Source organism: Ursus americanus, chromosome 3 (assembly GCF_024610735.1).
Source record: "Ursus americanus isolate L20-20 chromosome 3, mUrsAme1.1.p, whole genome shotgun sequence".
NCBI classification, from domain to species: domain Eukaryota; kingdom Metazoa; phylum Chordata; class Mammalia; order Carnivora; family Ursidae; genus Ursus; species Ursus americanus.
This window is the reverse complement of record NC_142129.1, coordinates 3403051-3421884: the sequence shown is the minus strand read 5'-3', so window position 1 is coordinate 3421884 and position 18834 is coordinate 3403051. Positions and strand designations below refer to the sequence as shown.

Below are 18834 nucleotides of genomic sequence, written 5' to 3'. Positions count from 1 at the left end.
TCTTGAAAAGGACGGGACAAAATGTGTATTCAGGTTGTTTATGTATGTTCCAATCGAAACTGTTCTGTTCGGTAAAAAAAGAAAAGAAAAGAAGAAAAGAAAGGAAAGGAGAAGGAAGGAAAGAAAAAGAAACCGCTCTGTTCGGTGAAAAATTCGGCGGAGATCTTGCCCACCGTTGAGCGTACCTGTGAAGCCCACATCCGTCCCAGCGTGAGGGCCAGCCGCCCCGGGGAAGTGCTCATTTCAGCCACGAGCTGGACCCTCCCTGCTCTAGGCACACTCGCCGCGGGACCACCTCGCTGGACAAAAAGAGAAGCACTCTGTGGTCTAATGCAGAGGCTGAAAGACCACCACACCACGTGCCCCCTTCTCCCTGGCGCAGTCCACATACTCGATGTGTTGTCTATCCATCTATCTCACCACTTCTACGTGTGTTGGATTTTCAGGGACTTGTCACGGTAATTAGTGAACGAAGTGCTCTGCTGCCGATTTGCCCTCTCCTGCCCACTTTTCTCGTAATGTCAGTTCATTTCTTCAGGAACTTAGAAGGTAAATCTCATTCTTACAAACTCAGTGTGGCTGAAGCAACCAGAGCAGCCTCGACCATGTGCCCACCAAGGGCAGGCACCCCTGCCTAGGTCCCTGCATGGGCCAGCCCACAGCCTCGGCCTTGTCCAGGTCACTAACACGTTTCTCGACAACTCCACCCATTGATTTTTTTCTTAATGTTTATTTAGTTGTAACTTTATATTTCCCTTTAATCAAAGTGCTGCATATTCATGCTTCAAAGTAAAACCATGCAGAAGGGGTTACGGAAGAACAACAGACCCTCCCCACTCACCCATCCCCCCCAGATGGAGATGATTTGTAACTCCTTCTATGGTTTCTCCCAATAGTAACCCTCATATCGCTAAATAATATGCTTATATATTTTATTTTACTATTTTGTTACTGTGTATATTTTATTTCTTTATATTAAATTTGTTATTTGAATAATTCATGCATTATTAATTTGTTTCTTATGATTGACAAGAAATGGGCATACTCACCCCTATGCCCTTCCACCTTCTCCATATATGTGCATTTTAATTTCCTCTGTTGGCTACCTTTATGAACTTAATACTCCTACAAGTTTCTTTTGTATTGCATTAACTATAGACAGGAATTCATAACTCCCCAGTTTGAAAGATGAAGATATTGGGGCGCCTGGGTGGCACAGCGGTTAAGCATCTGCTTCGGCTCAGGGCGTGATCCCGGCGTTCTGGGATCGAGCCCCACATCAGGCTCCTCCGCTGTGAGCCTGCTTCTTCCTCTCCCACTCCCCCTGCTTGTGCTCCCTCTCTTGCTGGCTGTCTGTTTCTATCTCTGTCAAATAAATAAATAAAATCTTAAAAAAAAAAAAAAGATGAAGATATCGGTCCTGTCCTTTTCTCCAGATCCCCTCCTGTCCCTGTCTGACCCCTAGAAACTCTGTCTTCTTTTTTTATATCATTGAGATTGATGGCATTTGCCTTCTGTCCTTAACCATATCTAATTCTCCTTACTTATCTTTAAGTTGATTCAAGAAGTTGAAATCAACAAATAACATCAACTTTATCATAAGTAATTGTCTTTCAGGCTAGCGCTGTGACTGCATCTTGTTTTTGTTCCGTGTTTTGTTTTTCCTGGAGTTTTAAATTGTTTTATTTTTGACTTGAAATATTCCATTTTATCTTCCTGTCATTATTTCCACCACCCCCCGCCCTGAACTCTATTAGGTATTCTTTCGCATTGCCCTTTCCCCGCACCTGTCTCCGCAAGTACGCTCCTCTGCACACCCCAGTGCGACCTAAATATTCTCTACGGTGTCTGCGAGAAGGCCGTCCTGGGACAGACCCCTCCCCCCACTGCTGTCCCGGGTTGGAGCCACTGTTTTCAGGATCGTATGTCACCTTCTTTTCTGATGACATTCTCATTAAATATTAAATTACTGTATAAACTACTCTGGTCTTGTGTAAACCACTGTGATTTAAGACAGTCCATCCACTTGCTCTCCTGATCGTTCCCATCAGTAAACGACGTATGGCTTGGTCTCTCATGAGTAAGTCTTGGTATAAGTTTCTTTTGCGAGTCTTCCTTTTCAAAACCAGTTATCTTGGCTATTTTTGTCCATTTCTTCTCATATGGGAACTTCAGAATTATTTTTTATTATGTTCCATTAGCCGACATACGATACATCATTATCATTAGTTTTTGATGTGTTTTATTAGATGATCTCCGCTCAGCAAAGAAACCCGTTGGTCTTTCTGTTAGAATTAAACAGATTCCTTTAAAAAGCAGCCAGCATTCACCGTGTGTGAAGCAGCTCACAGGTGCCAAAGGGGCAGAAATGAGGGGGGCGACGTGCCCTCTGCCCCCGGGGGCTTCAGTACAATCAGTCCAGACTGTCGTCAGCTTGGAGTGTTTGACCACGTGTAGCTTCCCATCCCAGGAACGTGTGTGTTTGTCTTCCTTCCTTAAATGTCTCTGTGTCATCATTCTGATGTGGGCTACCTTTTGTTTTTAATGTGCTTTGGAAATTTGCTAAATATTTATAATTCTATGAGATATTCAGCCAATACTTCTTTATTTCACAATGTTTTGTCACTTAATAATCACTTCTGATGTTTATTTCAAATTTGTAATTAAATTGATAGTGGTTTGGGACTAGCTATGGATGATGGATTATAGGGGTCATCTTCTTACATGATAAGCCTGTAATTTTGAATTGTTTTCAGTATAGGGCATATTCAAATAGAAGATACTGCTTATTAAAAACACTGAAATGTTAAATACCCCCTTGACCTAGAACAGCAGAGAAATTTGATATCACCTTAAATTTTGATCATTTGTCAAACGTATTTCCTTATTACTAGATCATGGTGAGATTTCTCTTTCCTTAGCACTCAAAGATTCTATCAGAACATATTTAGGCATTTTATTAACTTGCCCTGAATGTGGAAAGTCCTTTTCACCTGCACGTTCAGGTCCTGTTGTGTGTATGTTGACGTCTTGTCTCTGAGTTTTGGAGATTGTCCCTCTTCCCATCACTCTGGTTTCTCTGCAAGACGCCCTGACGACCTCGGACAGGAGGACGGGCCCCGTTCCTTCCTTTCGCCTCTGTGGCACCTTCCTCTGTCTTCTGGGAGAACTTCCCAAATTTTCCTCAGTTTCTCTGAATCTAGTTTCTCTTGCCTTCGGATCTGGTTTCCCTACAGTCTTTCATCGCCCCTCTTCCATCTCATCCTGAATTCTTAATGTTATGTTCTGCGTTCATTTTTTTCCTTCAAAGATTTCATCTATTTATCAGAGTGAGAGAGCACAGGTGGGGAGAGCAGCAGAGGGAGAAGCAGGGCTCCCTGCTGAGCAAGGAGCCTGACGCAGGACTTGATCCTAGGACCCTGGGACCATGACCTGAGTGAAAGGCAGACGCTCAACCTGCTGAGCCAGCCAGGCGCCCCATATGTCCTGCTTTTATGTTGTCAGTGTAATTCCCCCTTCGCTCCATCTGTGTCGTGTGGCGACCTTTGTCGTTCTCCACCTCAGCAAGGAGACATCCGCCCATGCCGACACCTGGCAGCACACACCACGGGAGGGTTATTTCTGACTCTGAACTTTGGGTGCTGCTTGAACCTGCTCGGGTGGAATCGGAAGACAGAGTCTAACCTGCATCCGTCTGGTGTGCCTCACTGGGGAGAGTCGAGTGTTTTCGTCCGCCTTCCTTAGAATTTTTTTTTTTTTCTTGACGTTCTAAGTCAATAGGCGTCTATGAAAAATCGTGATCTTCTGTAGCAGTGAGATAGCAGAGGTGTGACTTCCCACACTTCTGGGTGGCGCAAGGTCGGGGTTTCTGAGGAAGGATGAGACTCGCAGCATGAAGCACGGGGCGGGGGCGCCCGCTGGTGGCTCCGCACACCTCCATCCGTGTGATGGTTCTTGGAGATTTTCAACACTCATTTTAGTGGTGTTGTGACTTCGCATCTTTTTTTGTGGTTTAGAGGCATTTTGACGCAAAGCTGGTAAAGGCGACCTCAGGCTTGTCAACCGGGTGCTGCTGTGTGCTGGAAACCCTCATGTGTCCACACTGAAACAGGACAGCCAAACAGACCTTCCCCCAAACTGCCAGCGGGAGCCAGACAGACTTGGCCTCAGTCCTCGCCACCAGCCGTTCCCCGCATGTAACCATTAGGCTAACAGCTTTGAAATTAGAGAAAATGGAAAATGTGTAAGGAACCAGGAGAACTTTTCTTATCTACTCCTGGATTTCTTCTTAAGGAAAGTCTCAAAAATGGGTAAAGGTGGTATTTTCCTTTCTGCGAACATATGGTGTGACTACAAACCTTATGTAGCGAGCATGTCCTTCTTTCCAGAGCGAGACTTCTTCGTGGGGCTCTGTAGATCATCACCCCTTTAAATTGCCTGTCCCTGACTCTGCTTTATCTTTGCGATTTGACTTGATTTTTTAAATAGCAAGAACTTACTTGGCACGAAACCCAGTCATTGATGCAACTCACGGGATGAGGAAATGTTGGTTCAAGACGGGATGTTGCCCTACAAGCCATGAGATCGGTGTGAAGTCCTGAAGGAGACGGGCGGAGGCTCCCCGGGTTTTGACAATCAGTAACACGATCGGAGGTCCTGTAACCGCCCTACAGCGACGCAGTGCCGTCTACTTATACAGAGATGTATCGTGTCATCTTTATGGAGTCCTTAATAATTTTTATTATTTCAAGAGTTCTAAAAAATCTTTCACTCTATTTCATCACCATAAAACCTCTAAGGGTGTCATCGGTTTGTTTGAAATTCATATTACATGGATGAGGAACTGAGGTTTCGAGTTCCATGTGAAGTAGGGTGTGGAAGCAAGGCCGTGCACACCCCTGGGGGGCGCTGCCCCTGCCCTTCATCGGGGCCCCTGCTGGGGTCCACACAACTAGGTAGAGTGGGTCCAGGTTTAACTGTCCTGATCCGTCATGCAGTTATTTCTTCCTTTCTACGACATGCCTCGGATCACAAATTAGGAAAGTAAAAGAGAGAAAGACTTATATTTGGTAGATGTGAAGATTGTGCAAAACACTACCATAAAACCGAGAAAGACCCACAGGACAAATGAATGTTTCCAAGGATGGGGTCCTCCCTAAGCAGTATGGGGACCATGGGGGAAAAAAAACGGTGGTTCCAGGAGATCTAACTTTCCTCCTTGATCTCATCCAGATGAAATGTGTTTGCCCGTCACTGTGACTTCCCACACCACACACTCAGTATGAACGTCTGCATCCGACAGGCCCCACGGTCCAGGAGGACAGGAGTTTGCTCGTGTCCGTCCCCGTGGCCCCTCCAGCTAGCGGTCTCTAGCATCTACCGAGCAGAGACCCGGGGATTGTTTATGCTGTGATTGAAGAATAAGATTATATGTGAAGCAAGGACTGGGCACAGACCCTGAGTTATTCTGAAGGGCCAAGCTAAATAAATGTTTCCATGCCTACAAATATTCAAACCTCGCCTTAGAAATGGGCTCCGAGCCCTCAGGCACAGCAGCCTCCGCAGAGGACTTGCTGGAAGGCCATGCTCCTTTTCAGAGCAGGAGCCTGACGGTGTTGGGTGGGAAGGCAGATCCTATAAACACAGGGACCAGGTCCCCGAGCCCTGGGGGCTCGCCGAGCAGATGGTAGGAGCAAATCCAGCCCCATTTCAAAAATCACAGCAACTGAGAAGTTTGAAAATCGTGAAAGTTGGATTATGCCTGAATGGCATCCTCACCAGCCACTCCCCAGTAGATGGGCCAGGACTTGGATGGACAGCACAGGGCCTCCCCCACCCCTGACGCTGGAGGTGACGGCCTGAGTCAGCTCTTGACTCAGGTTATTTAAAGTTTTGATTAACAGGTGGATTCGAGAAATAGGATACACGGCAATTTAATCTCCTCTCCTACTTAACCCAAGCTTAGTTGAAAGCACCTGGTGATTTCGGCCTTTCTGTTGAGAATAATCATTGGGCGTGCTCACGTGCCTTCCAGCCTGCTAGGCATTGTCTGGAGAACGTGCAGCCGTCTTTAGGGATAAAGCATCTTGTAAGACCACAAAACAATCATGCAGAACAATAGATCTCATTATAGATATAGATGGGGAAGGGGACGGAACAGGGTTAGCTGGCCTCTAGATCATTCTTGGAATTCACCTAGGGATAGTCTTTCTGTACACTTGTTTTCTTGGTATTTTCTTCTTCCTCTTAAACATATATATTTTTTTCCCTTAAAATCCTGTGTTTGAAGGGCTCTGAGTGGTTGAATTAATTACCGGAAGCCCCAGTTCCCCCCGTGCTAAATACAGGGTAGCCTAGAACACTGTGGTATTTTCAGGTTTGGGTGAAAGCAGACGTGTGACATCTAGGGTATCAAACCAAGGCTGCTGATGCCCGGAGCCATGAACCAATTTCCCTAATTAGCTGGCAAATGTCCCTGGGTGTCCTGCCTTCACAGCAGAGGGAAAGGGAGCACAGAGCCTTCCTCGGCGTGCCCGAGTGCTGTCACAGCATCTCACACTCTGTGAGTGCCTCTCTCTCCACGCCCCTCCCTGGTTCTCGCTCTGCTGGCCCCCGGGTGACCTCCTTGCTGCCCAGGGAGCTGGACGTGTGTGTTTGCCCCAGGGCTGTGGTGAGAAAATCGAGCCAGTAGGTCGGCCTCTGCTGCAGCCTGACTTCTAAAACCCATAGGACAGCACCGAGGCACGGTCAGCCTCCAGCCGACGGGCAGCCGGTGGTTGGGCCGTGGGCACTGCATGCGCAGGGAGCAGCCCAGACAGAACCCCCCTTGCACACCTAGGGACTCGGCGTCCCAGCAGAGCTCAGTACCAACACACGTGGTCCAGACACCCCAGGTCAGAGCCTCACAGCACGTCCACTGCTGACACACCCCCGCCGCTGGCCCAGCTTGCAGGGCTGGGATGTGGCCGGCTGCCAGATTCCGTGGGCAAAGCCACTGACTCCATGTGCTTGCGTGCTTTCAGGGAGTACTACATCACCATGGTGAAGTGGGCCACCAGCACCAAGGTCGCCGTCAACTGGCTGAGCCGGGCGCAGAACGTGTCCATCCTCACCCTCTGCGACGCCACCACTGGGGTCTGCACAAAGGTATGGGGGGGGCAAGGACGAATGGCAGGAAGCAGCAGAGGTGGCTTCGTGGGGCACTGTGAGCCGGGTGGGCAGGTTGGGCTTGGTCACTGTGCCCAGACCAGGTGGAACCTGCGCGCTGGCCTCTGCTTTGCTGCCACCTTGTGGATGAGTTGTGCACTGCTGCTAAACTCCGGATTGATCCACTCAGCAACCCAAGGAGTCGGGTCCTGGGACCTGTGCGCACTCCGCCGTCCTAGAATGTGTTACTCCCCTTTACCTGTGCCCACAGCTGTCTCACGACGAGCATTCCCCTCATTTTCCAGTGGACATCAGAGAGGGGTAGGGGTGGCCTAAGGCCCCGGGACCCAGGTGGGGCCAGCACTGTAGCCTGGCTTCCCCCTTTTGTCAGCTCTGTCCTCCACCCGATCCGAGCGGTGGGCCCTGGATGGGTCAGCCCTGGGGTGGGTGGGCCCCTGGGTGAGCCGGCATCTGCCTCTAACGGCACCAGTGAGGCCAGCAATGTTCCTAGGGGCCTTGGGCTGACTTAATGTGAAGTTCGAGAAGGTGAACAAATGTAGGAAAGACAAAATGAAAAATACGCACAGAGGGAGCGAGAAAGAATGGAAATGCAAAGAAGCCTTGGCCGCTGGGCAGAGCAAGGGAGCGGCCCCGCTGTTGCCCCCCAGCCTGCAGCGGGCACACCTTCCACCCTGTGGGCTCAGGATCTCCGCACTCCAGGTCCAGCCCTAAGAGGCCGACCTCCTCGAGCTAGGTTAAAAAAAAAATCAGTTAAACTCCATGAATCAATCCAGGCAGGCCTTTCAGAAACTCCTTTTAGGACCGTAAGTTTTTATTTCCCACCTGGGGAGGGAAGAGGCTGCAGAGCGACTTTGCTGTGGCTCGGGAGGCTGGAAGCAGCCCTTGCCCCACCAAGCACAGCGTCGAGGTGAGCTCACGGATCCGCTTCCTCCAGTGGGTCAGTGATGTACCTTGTTTTTCGTATGATCAAGAGCAGATTCCGGGTTGTTCTGATGGGCTTATTGAGGGGAAGGAGGGAAGTAGACCTGCAGCCCGGAGGCTGGGAATTGCTGGCTAGCTACACCTTGTCTCATCTGTGCCCCGACCTGTGCATGTCAGCAATGCAACCCCCTCCTATCACTGGCCCACGGACAGAAGAACTGCCCCCCGCCCCGCAGCTGGAGGCCAGACCAGCACCGGAGCAGCCCCCCCATTGCATAGCCGTAATGCTGGTGTGTTTTGTTTTGTTTTGTCTTCCATCATGCATCTTTCCACACAGTGCTGGGAGATTTACTTTTCATCGACATTTTCAGTCCTTGTAATGTTTTGGGCTGTGAGGATTGTTATTCAGAGCTGCGAACTGGAAATGTGAGACATGCCCACACACACGCACACAGGCTCACACACACGCCAATTCCTGCAACAGTGTAGCACCTGAGATTGCCTTTAAACGGGCCCCTGCGTGGGCAGGGGTGACCCCAGGGGTAGAAGCGCACCGTCTTCCAAGGGACTCCTGCCCGCCCCGACACGTCCTCGTGGCTGGGGCGAGTGACGTTTTCCTTGATGGGGACAAGCCCTGTGTGGGGCTGTGCGACACAGCGGTGACGCACGGAGAGCCGGGAGCCTCCTCCCCCCGGCGGGCCACAGCTCTGTGCTTGCGCGGCCACCGTGGAGGGGAATCAGATTGTTTCTGCACTGCTGGTCACAGACACAAGACTTGCAAAAAAATCCTTTCTCTAATGCTCTTATTTCATTTCAGAAACACGAGGATGAAAGCGAAGCCTGGCTCCACAGACAGGTAACTACTGCACGTTTGCGTTCCCATGTTCTCTGTCTGCGCCAGCCGCCAGACCCGCAGGCTGGGGCTTCCCATTCAGTCCCCAGGCAGAGCCATAGAGCTTCCTGCTCTGGGGGGGGGGGGGGCGCTCAGCCCATCCCGCCCTTGCTCCCCGTGGCCTGGAGCACCACCGCAGAACCACAGAGCCAGGGAGGTAGTCTTGAGATCTCTTGGTGAGATCTCAGGGCTCAGTTAGAGGGACGGCCTTTTGGAGAATTGTGATGAGTCCGTAGAAGTTGCCCCAGTCGACTCTACCACGGCCAGAGGACAGGAATCTGCTGGTAGTCCCGTTTCTCTCTGTGTGCTCTTGGGGTGTCTCGTGTGAGGTGAACCCCACTGCAGCCCGGCCTGAGCCTTCCTGGGGACCTGGCCTCAGAGCCACCGCTGGGTTTCCCAGCCCAACACGGGTCAGAAATGAGCATCAAACAGGCTCTGGGGGCTTGAGATTCGAGGAGGTCAGGAGAGGCTGACGGGGACGCCCTCTGCCCTGACAAAAAAGGTCAAACTGCCACAAAATAGCAAAGCTCTCAGCACTGGTGTTTTCTGTCCTCATCGCTTTGTCTCACTGCACACCCTGGCAAAGAACAGGGGAGAACGTTCTAGAAGTTTCCTTCCTACGTATCCAGCCTCCTGGGATGAAAACTGCCTGAGAATTGATGGGAAAAGTCACACGAAGCTGGAGGGTCAGGAATCGCGGTCAGGAGCGGGCACAGGCGTCCTTCTTTACCGACGTGATCAGCCGGGCTCAGGGACCCACTGGCGACACCTCCTCCGTGTGGAATGGGCAGTCTGTCCCCGCCTCCCATCACTTACTCTGGGGGGCAGCTTCATAAGTGGACACGACTGCTTTTCAGGACCCCTGCTCACCAGTCTTACCCGTAAGAGGACTAGCCCAGGCGCCCACTTCTGTTTCCCTTGAGTACATCTGGGCACCAAGTCCAAGCTGAGAAGATACCAGGAAAGAGCAAGGGCTTGAGAACCCTGCGGTGGGAGCTGAGAACAATGCCGGTGTTGTGCTGGGAAGTTCCCAAAGGCCCCCTGGACCCATGATGTGAGCACAAATACCACATATACGTCATGATGCTCTCCTCGCATCAGACAGAACATCAGGGAGGTGTCAGGAGATTGACGTGAAAGAACCAGAAGAGAATGCCTTATCTATCTGGTCGTCTGGTCCACCAATACCTATGGCTCGTACCCAGCCCCGCACCTTCATCAGGCACCACTCCTGAGCCCCTGGCTAGCAAGTGCAAGAATGTCCGTCCTTTTCACGACTCAACGGCACTCCCGTCGTATGGATGGACCCCAGCTGGCTTATCTGTTGATGGGCATTCAGGTTGCCTCTGCCGTTTGGCTTTCTTGAGCAGTCCAGCTAAGAATATTCTGCGGAGGGACAGGAGCCAGACGAAAAGGCCACCATTGTGTGAGTCCATGAACACGAAGTGTCCGGAATAAATGAGGTCACAGAGCTGTTGCTGGCTGCCGGGGCTGAGGAGGGGGACCGGGATTAACAGCTCCATAGGCCTGGGGTTTTAGCCTGGGTGATGGAAATGTTCTGGAACCAGAGAGAGGTGCTGGTTGCACGACGTCGTAAATCTACCAGGTGCCACTAAATTATTCACTTTCATTAAAATGTTTTGTTTTATGCGTATTTCACTCCAATACATTTTTTTAAATGAATCCGCTAGAGCAGCTTTCAAAGAGCCACGGGGTAAAAGGGAGATGACAGGTGCCCATGAGCCCAACGTGTGCCAAACAAAAGTAATCCTAAGAGATATTCAGAAAATGTGTTCAGGTGTTAGCGGTCGGCGGGGCTGGAGCAGGGGAAGCAGAGTGTGATGTGAGGGGCAGCGCTGGGACATGCTCCCGCCAGAGCTGGGTGGGGGGCAGCTTCTGTATCTTCATAGTAGGGGCCGAGGGAGGGGCTCCTCGCAGCCGCCTAGGAGTGTGTTGTTTTCCGGGAGGGGGCGGGGCTGCTGGGTGCACGGCGGCTTCCCTGTCCTCCCGCCATCAGGCTGCAGGGCCGAGCTGCTTTGCTGGCCTCTTTGTCAGCGCTGCTGAGACACCGTCAGCGCTGGGATGCTCCTGTGTTTATCAACAGCACGTCTTGTCGTCCACCTGAGAACACTGTCCATGCTCCGGACAGACAGCCCGGATGTGACTTAGGAAACCAGGTCTTCCCAAGCAAAATCTAGTCAGCGCTTCAAAAGTACTGTAAAGAATTACAGTCTTAAAATGTAGATTTTAAGACACTTACTGAGCAAACAGCTAACGTTTTTAAAACCGCCCTTGAAGAACACTTCATGCTGCTTTGAGTGGAAGACGGCATGTCCCATAAAGGGATCACTTCCTCCCAGCTGGTGCTGCCCCGGGTCTGGTCTGGCGAGCACCCCCCCGGGACCATGGGGAGGCCCTGATTTCGTGGGTACCACTTCTCAGACATCGCTAACACAGAGCTCCGGGAACAGTAGGAAAATCCTGTTTCAAGAGTTTCTCATGACATTCCTTTCAAAGAGATGTTTCTTAAAGGGATTTCTCAAAGAGCCACGGGGTAAAAGGGAGATGACAGGTGCCCATGAGCCCAACGTATGCCAAACAAAAGTAATCCTAAGAGATATTCAGAAGTCACCTGAAGTGTTTCGGCGTCCTTCAAGAACCCGTGAGGTCCTGGAGGGTGAGTTAGGAACGTGTTCAAGGCCGACGGCTGTCTGCTCACCGCTCCGGGCACAGGCGCTGCACCAGCTCCAGCAGGACGCTGTGTCCTTGGAGAGAACAGAGTCTGGGACATCCCATTGACCTCGGGAGACCCAGTCTGCTCAGATCAGCGGTCTTTTGATCCCTGGCTGCCGGGGAAACGGGTGGGCTGGAGCAGACCTGAGCCTCTACCCCCGCTCTTTTCCTCCCCGTCCTTCCCGAGGCCACAGCACGGACCCCACAGGGATCTCCATGAGCTGACAAAAGGAGGCGAGTGTGTATATGTCCCACGGGTGGAGGTCCACCCAGTTCTCTCTCTTCTAGGAATATTCCAGAGGAATAGGCATCCCCCACACACACATACTCCATCACCACCAGCCATGACCTTGCAACGTCATCCCGATGCAGACCCATGAGGATTTGGTGTAGAGCCCCGGAACCCATCCTCTGGTTGAAGAGTTGGTCCTGTGGGCCAACATCTGACAGTCTTTCTTCTTTTACCAGAGTCTTGGTTTTGTGATTTCAGAATCCAGGCTGGGAGAGTGGGCAAGGTGAATGAATGCATCTGAACCACGCTCTGGAAAGAACTGGCAGACATGCAACAAATAACGCACAACGAATCCCCCTTCACTGATCTGCTGCAGTGGCGCAGAGACTAGGCCGGGGCCCGAGAGGCTCTCTGTTACCCAGAGAGACTAGAAGCCTTCCCCCAACACCCAGGAGAGTCAGGAGCAGGATTAACATCTGGATCCCCTCCTCAGAAGCCATTGCGCTCTCTCACCAAGAGTACACGTACTGCCCGAGAGACCGGGTCTCCGAGAGCCCCGGGGAGGCGCAGAGTGCTCCCTCATCAGTGTAAGGACGACATCAGAATGATGAGGGCCTTCTCAGCATAACAGCAAAGCATCTGGCCAGAATTAATTATTTATTATCTTTATTCAGCATATTTTTCTCTGCCAAAAGTGCAAACATTTCCCCCAGAAAAACCGAGGCAATATTGCAGCATCCGTCCTGCCGTTGGCAAATAGAAGTACGTTTAAAAAGCCAAAGTCACCGCTCGCTCTCCCATTCCCTCTGCTTTTAAATACCACGCTGCCAGCTCTAAATAGAAAAATAAATATTTGCAGATTAAAGGTTTCATTTTATTGCAAATATTCATGCAGATTAAATGTCATTTTAATCACATGTTAGTTTATTTCTCTGGGCGCATTGCATTTGCGCGCACGCATTCGCTCATTGCAGGGAGAAGCGTGCTCCCAGTGCCAGCTGGGGCTTATTTACCATTTGTTCTCAGCCCGCGTTAGCGTGGAGCTCCTTGAATCAGAAAATATAGATCGTAGCCCACTAATTGGCGTTCACGGATGGGAACCTCCAAGCTGGAGACTCAGCGACGCTGAGGTGCCGCTGTAGCAAAATGCCTTCACCCCACGAGGCGGCGGCCAGACCCCGGGGCCGGCGGGGCTGAGCCGTGGCTGCTCGGCGTTGGGGGGCCGTGCAGAGATGGGGGCAACACGCTGCAGGCCTCGGCTTTGAACCCCCCCAGGGGGTATGCAGCAGCATACAGCGCATGCTCCTCCGGTCAGAGGTCCCTGGAAGGACCGCTTCCTGTACCCGCATCGTGGAACGTGTGAAATCGGTCCTGGCCTGCTGTTTCTCTTTTCACTTGTCTCCCTGGTGGGCTGCTCGGTGTGAGATGGGTTTTATGAAATAAAAGAACAGAAGACAGGACCGAACGTGTAGAATTCGTGTGTAGGCAAAATCAGATTTGTGAGTGTTCAGAACCACATTCTCATGATGGATGATCAACACCCCCCCCCCCCCACCGAAGCCCTGCCCAGCACTGGGCTTTCACTGAGCTTCCTGCGCCGACGGCCGGCTCTGCCCCGTGACCCGGTGCGCCCACAAGCCCGCTCTGGGGCTGCTTCACTAAGGAACGACTGTCTGTCTGTCTCTGCTCAATTCCTCAATCTTCCTCTTCTCCTAGAAGACGGAAGGTTGACTCGCGATTCCCAAGGAGAGGAAAGACCCCACCCACCATTTATTTTTTCCACCGGATCTCCCATTAGAAATTACATAGGAAATAGATCTCAAAATGTACATTGTCATGGTCAACCTCTTCAAAATGAAGCCTTTCTTAAACTGCATGCTTCGCTTTCTTCCACAGAATGAAGAACCGGTGTTCTCCAAGGATGGCCGCAAGTTCTTCTTTGTCCGAGCCATCCCACAGGGGGGACAAGGAAAATTCTATCACATCACCGTGTCGTCGTCGCAGGTAATCTCGACAGTTTCTAAAACTCCTTGCTGTGCTAGTGACAGCCCCTCGTGGTGACTGCTCTGTGTGCCCTTGTCATCTGCAAGGGCCCCAGAGCAAGCCCCAGGTTCGGGAACTGGAAGGTAGGTTCCTGAAGCGAGGGCAGAAAGGGCCTCAAGAAGTCCGGGGGTCCTGCTCAGGGCAGTGGGTCGCGTGTACCCTTCCTGTTATGACTCAAAGATACGACGGCACTTCTGACAATGTCACAGGAGACCGTGGGACCCGAGGACTCGGGTCTATGACTTTGATTGACGATCCTATGCCCTCCACCCGTCCTCCCCACCTGCCAGGCTGTCCCCTTACCCTCTGTCCCAGGGCCATGGGTCTAGCGCCTTCACAGCACAGCCTTCCGGGGACGCCACCTCCATGGAGGTATCACTCACCTACGCGGCTGCTCCCTGCTGCCGCTCACCGGAGTCTGGTGTCTGGTGGCTCGTGCTCAGAGCACTGAGCCGGGAGCTCACAGCCTCACGTCCGTGGGTTTAGAGCCAAAAGCAGAGAGCCTGGTGAAGGCTGTTTGCTGGCGAGCAGTCGCCCTGGGGGGCTGCCCACCTGCGGCCATGGTGGCTCCCCTGCCACTGAGTTTTGGGGGAACTCTGCCCTTAGGAAGAAGGTGGAGAGAGGGCGTGGCATTTCTGTGACCACAACTCTCATCTTCTGAGTGTGGATCCCATTTCTGAAGCAGCTTAAGTCATTTGGGATCCAGGGTAGGTGAATACAATTTGATTTTAAATAGTTATCAAAAACCTCGGGTAGACAGTAAGTAGAAGGCTCTTATTCGTGATATGAGCCAAAAAGTTTCAGAAGAATGTGCCGAGGATGCCCCATGTGCAGGCAGCCGTGTGCTGCAGGAGCAGAGAGAGGCCGTGACCTCGGAGGGCCCAGCTTCCACACGGGCCGAGCTGCAGGTGGTCCGTCTCCGGCCCAGCGGACTCTCTGGCCGCTTCCCTGTCGCTCACTGTGGCCTTCACTCAACAGCCCCAGTGTCCTGTTTGCTCACTTTGGGTCATGATATCCAAGATTTAAAAGGTGTAACTGTTTTCATTGGGCCTTGGCTCTGAATTCATGCAGGTGATCAGCTTTTACTGAGTGCCCTGTTCACATTCCTGCAGGAAGTGGCCCCCCCCTTATCCAGGAGGGCACCCCATTCCCCAGGAGCCCCTCGGGCCCCTACTGCCATCCAGACTCCCCCGCCCCCGGCAGGCTCTCCCTGCTCCTGAGACCCCCACAGGCCCCACCTGACTTACCATCCGATTCCCACCTGACTCCCCCAACACCTGCCAACACCGGCCCATGCCTCACACCGGCCCCTCCACACCCTGTTCCAGATCACATGGTTCCTGCCAAGAGGGTCATTGTCATAATTGTTCTACCCTGGGAGGCACTCAGGAAGAGAGAGTGCAACACTCAGTAAAATGGTTACAAACCAAACCTTGTAAATAATGGCAGAGAATGACAGACATGTCTCCTACGTCCCTCCCTGTGTCCGTCCCTCCCTCCCTCCCCCCTCCCCACCTTCCTCCCCCCTCTCTCCCCCTCCCTCCCTCCCTTTCTTCTGTTTCCTTGCCCTGTTTCATTCCCTTCCCCGTATTTCTCTTCCTTTCTTCGCAGTCTCCCTGTAGTAATGACCCCAGTAATGACATTCACACATCGTAAAGAACAGAACCAGCAGCCTGTGCGGCATTCATGTCTCTTGTAAGGCGCGAGTGTCTCGGGTGGAGGCACTGGCCCTCAGACTAGTGGGCGACAAGTTCCGAGGACGGACACAGACTCTGCTAGTCTCTATGTTGCTGACATTCAGAGAAGGCATGAGGGCTGGGGCCTGAGGGTGGTCAGCTGAGGCTTCGTGGACGGGCAAGATCCAGGGGAGAAGGCCAGGTGGGGGCAGACGGCACCCCTCGCAGTGCAGGGACTCCAGGGTTAGGAACAAAGCGTGGGTCGGGCTCGCCAGCTCCCCCATGTCCCGTTTGGTGTTTCAGCCCAACAGCAGCAATGACAACATACAGTCCATCACCTCCGGAGACTGGGACGTGACCAAGATCCTGTCTTATGATGAGAAGCGGAATAAGATGTGAGTAGGGCTCCCGAGGGTGGGCAGGCTGGCCTCTAGCCCCAGGGCCTGAGCCAGCGCTGCAAGACCTGCCCCTCCTTTCAGTCACACGGGACTCCCTAGGTCCAGTGTCTCAAGGGCCCCACTTCCAATGTTGCAAGACACTGAGCAGAGGGAACCTAGCAGCCAGACCCTTGGGGAGAAACGGGTGGCGGTTGCAGCAGGCCAGCCGCATGCTGTTTGCGAGTTCCAGGCAGTGCGCGAAGTGCCCCGCGAGCATCCTCTCCTTCCACACAGTGGTCCCGCAGGCTGCATTTGCTGCCTCCCCCGTCCAAACACAAGTAAGCTGAGACAAAGAGATGTTAAGTTACTGACTGGCAGGTGATTCAGATTATCCAGATGGTAACAGGGGAGCTAGGGCTCAGCTCAGGTGCTGGAGGCCCAGCCGGATGCTGTGGCTCCGCCCCGATCCCATGACCAGAGTCCAGGCCCCGCCCGCGCTCCGCGTGGCAGGTGAACACCACCCCTCCAGCATCATTGCCCCAGGCTCTACGAGATTACCTGGCTGGGTCCTGGCCCTCCAGGAGGCTAACAATCTCGTAGAGAAGTCCCCGCATCTGAGTCCAGGGGCACGCCGCCACCATCCTCGCCCTGCCCTCCCCGGGTGTGTGGCTTGTGGCTGTCCCCTCCTGCACGCACACCGGGCTGGGCGTAAGCAGGGGAGTTGGTCCTGTCCCCAGCACCGACAGACGCGCGTGCAGGCAGAGCCTGGCGGGTGGAAGGCAAGCCCGCCCGGGAGCCCTCTGACCCCTGCCCGCCCACCCATCTTTGCAGCTACTTCCTGAGCACGGAGGACCTGCCGCGGAGGAGACAGCTCTACAGGTAGGCGGGCGCCGTGCTCGGGGCTCTGCCCAAGGTGGCCGCAGGGCGCTAGGAGGGCCGCAGGGCAAGCCCACCACAGGCGGCCCTGCAGAGCCCAAAGACCGTGAGCAAGAACTGCAGAAGCCACTGCATTCGAAGCTCTTATTTTCTTTTTCTGCTTTTGTCAAATGAGTTCCCCCGACTCAGTTTCTCGTGTCGATAGTCGGTAGTCTTTCCTTCTCACCATTGTTCAAGTATGACTTGGAGGACTCGTTCTCATGGGTTTGGTCGGAGGTAGGTCTGGTGGGGTGTGTGCCGGAGGCCGGGCGGGGAGGAGGCCGGCTCTACCGTCTCGGCATCCTGGCCCACCTGCTGGGACCCCGCTCAATTCTGTAACCTCAGAGAAGGCAGAGGGGGTGACATCTGAATCCTGGAAAGGAGACTTCTTCCAGGGTCAGTCCCTCTTCAGCGTTTCCCCAGTGACTGTTCTCCCCAGAGCAGGTGTCAGCCTCCAAGACAGGATCACCAGAGGTGGAAATAGGGCAACTTTTACCTCCTCGATGTTTTCCAGACTAGAAGGAGGTGGCAGCTGGCGGTGGTCTACATGCACACCAGCCACCTTGTGTGGACCTGAGGGCCCGAGAGCGTGACTCAAGGTCTGGATGGAGCCGAGGCCTGGCTCCCCTCCCCATGGTGGGGACGCTGGAGAAGCCTGTCAGGTGGACCAGTGTCCCCTCCCTCCCACCGGTGCATATGCTGAGAGTATAAAAGCCGGCTCAGGGGAGTCCATCTGGAGGGAGGAAAACTCTGGCAAACCCATGGGGTCACAGGCTCGCTTCTCCATGTGTCTGGGCATGTCTGCCAGGATAACTTAGATCAGTCTGGTCCCCCACAGAATGGAAGGTGATCGAGGCAGACCGCCTGCCTTTTCCTCTACCTTACACATAGGCTGGAAGGCCATCTTCTGACTGGGATGAAGGATGGTCACCCCTCTAAACAGGTTTCCAGTGGGGCCTGGGGTCAGAGTGGACCCCTTCTCCTGCAAAATGCCCAGGCAGGAACTCCCTCCAGCTGTGTGCAAAGACCCCTCGGTATCATCATTTTGGAAACACATTTTAGACCTTCTTGATGTGAAATTGTGCTTGATGAGCATGGGTCCAGGGTTCCTGCTCCCCCAGCCCCACCAAGTGAGGAGCACCAGCTCTCTGTACCACTCTACAGGAGAACCCGCTCCGGAGCGGCCAGAGTTCAATTCAGCCCGTCTCTGGGGTTCCCGATGTGCCGTGCGCCAGTGCCAGGCCCTTGGAGACAATCCAGGGATCTGGAAAGCCATCTCCTGCTCCAAAGGGGCTGGGTACAAAGTACTAGATAAGAGCGCCGAGCACTGTGCCCCCCTCACACTGGGGCACGTGGGCCTGATAAACGCACAGATGACCAAATGCGCACTGGAAAGCGTGCCTGTGTAGAGCAGAAGTCCCACGAGCTCTTCTGAGTTGGGGGCCCACCCTGCAGGAAGGGGTCACAGAGAAGAGTGTTCCGGGGCATTCCGGGAGAGGGACACAAGAGGCCCAGCGCGCAGGCGCAGTGTCAGGGACTCCAGAGCGCGCGGGGAGGCCGGGAGCCAGGCTGGGGGGTCTGCACTTTGTCCGCAGGGCTCACGGCCCGCTGTCTTTGCTCCTCCAGCGCCAGCACTGTGGGCACCTTCAACAGGCAGTGCCTCTCCTGTGACCTAGTGGAGAACTGCACGTACTTCAGCGCGTCCTTCAGCCACAGCGCCGACTTCTTCCTGCTCAAGTGTGAAGGTAAGCCGGGGCATGGCAGGCCGGCGCCCAGATGCTGGGCAGGGGAGGCGGCAGCGGTGGGAGCGTGTCCCAGAACATGGGGGTCCTGCCCGGTCCCCCAGACGGACTCCCGCCAGCAGGTCACGGCACCGCG

The 18834-nt window shown here is 53.4% G+C and overlaps 1 protein-coding gene across 4 annotated transcripts in view; it reads left to right on the top strand.

The window, feature by feature from the left end:
- The window catches only part of DPP6 (dipeptidyl peptidase like 6), an 889057-nt gene that overhangs the window by 802325 nt on the left and 67898 nt on the right, over window positions 1-18834 (top strand). For all 4 annotated transcript variants that reach the window (XM_045792245.2, XM_087860659.1, XM_045792244.2 and 1 more), the window contains exons 11-16: window positions 7023-7146; window positions 8906-8944; window positions 13842-13949; window positions 15968-16059; window positions 16873-16920; window positions 18583-18701. In XM_045792245.2, the coding sequence (XP_045648201.1) occupies window positions 7023-7146; window positions 8906-8944; window positions 13842-13949; window positions 15968-16059; window positions 16873-16920; window positions 18583-18701 (530 nt within the window). The remainder of the gene's footprint in view (window positions 1-7022; window positions 7147-8905; window positions 8945-13841; window positions 13950-15967; window positions 16060-16872; window positions 16921-18582; window positions 18702-18834) is intronic.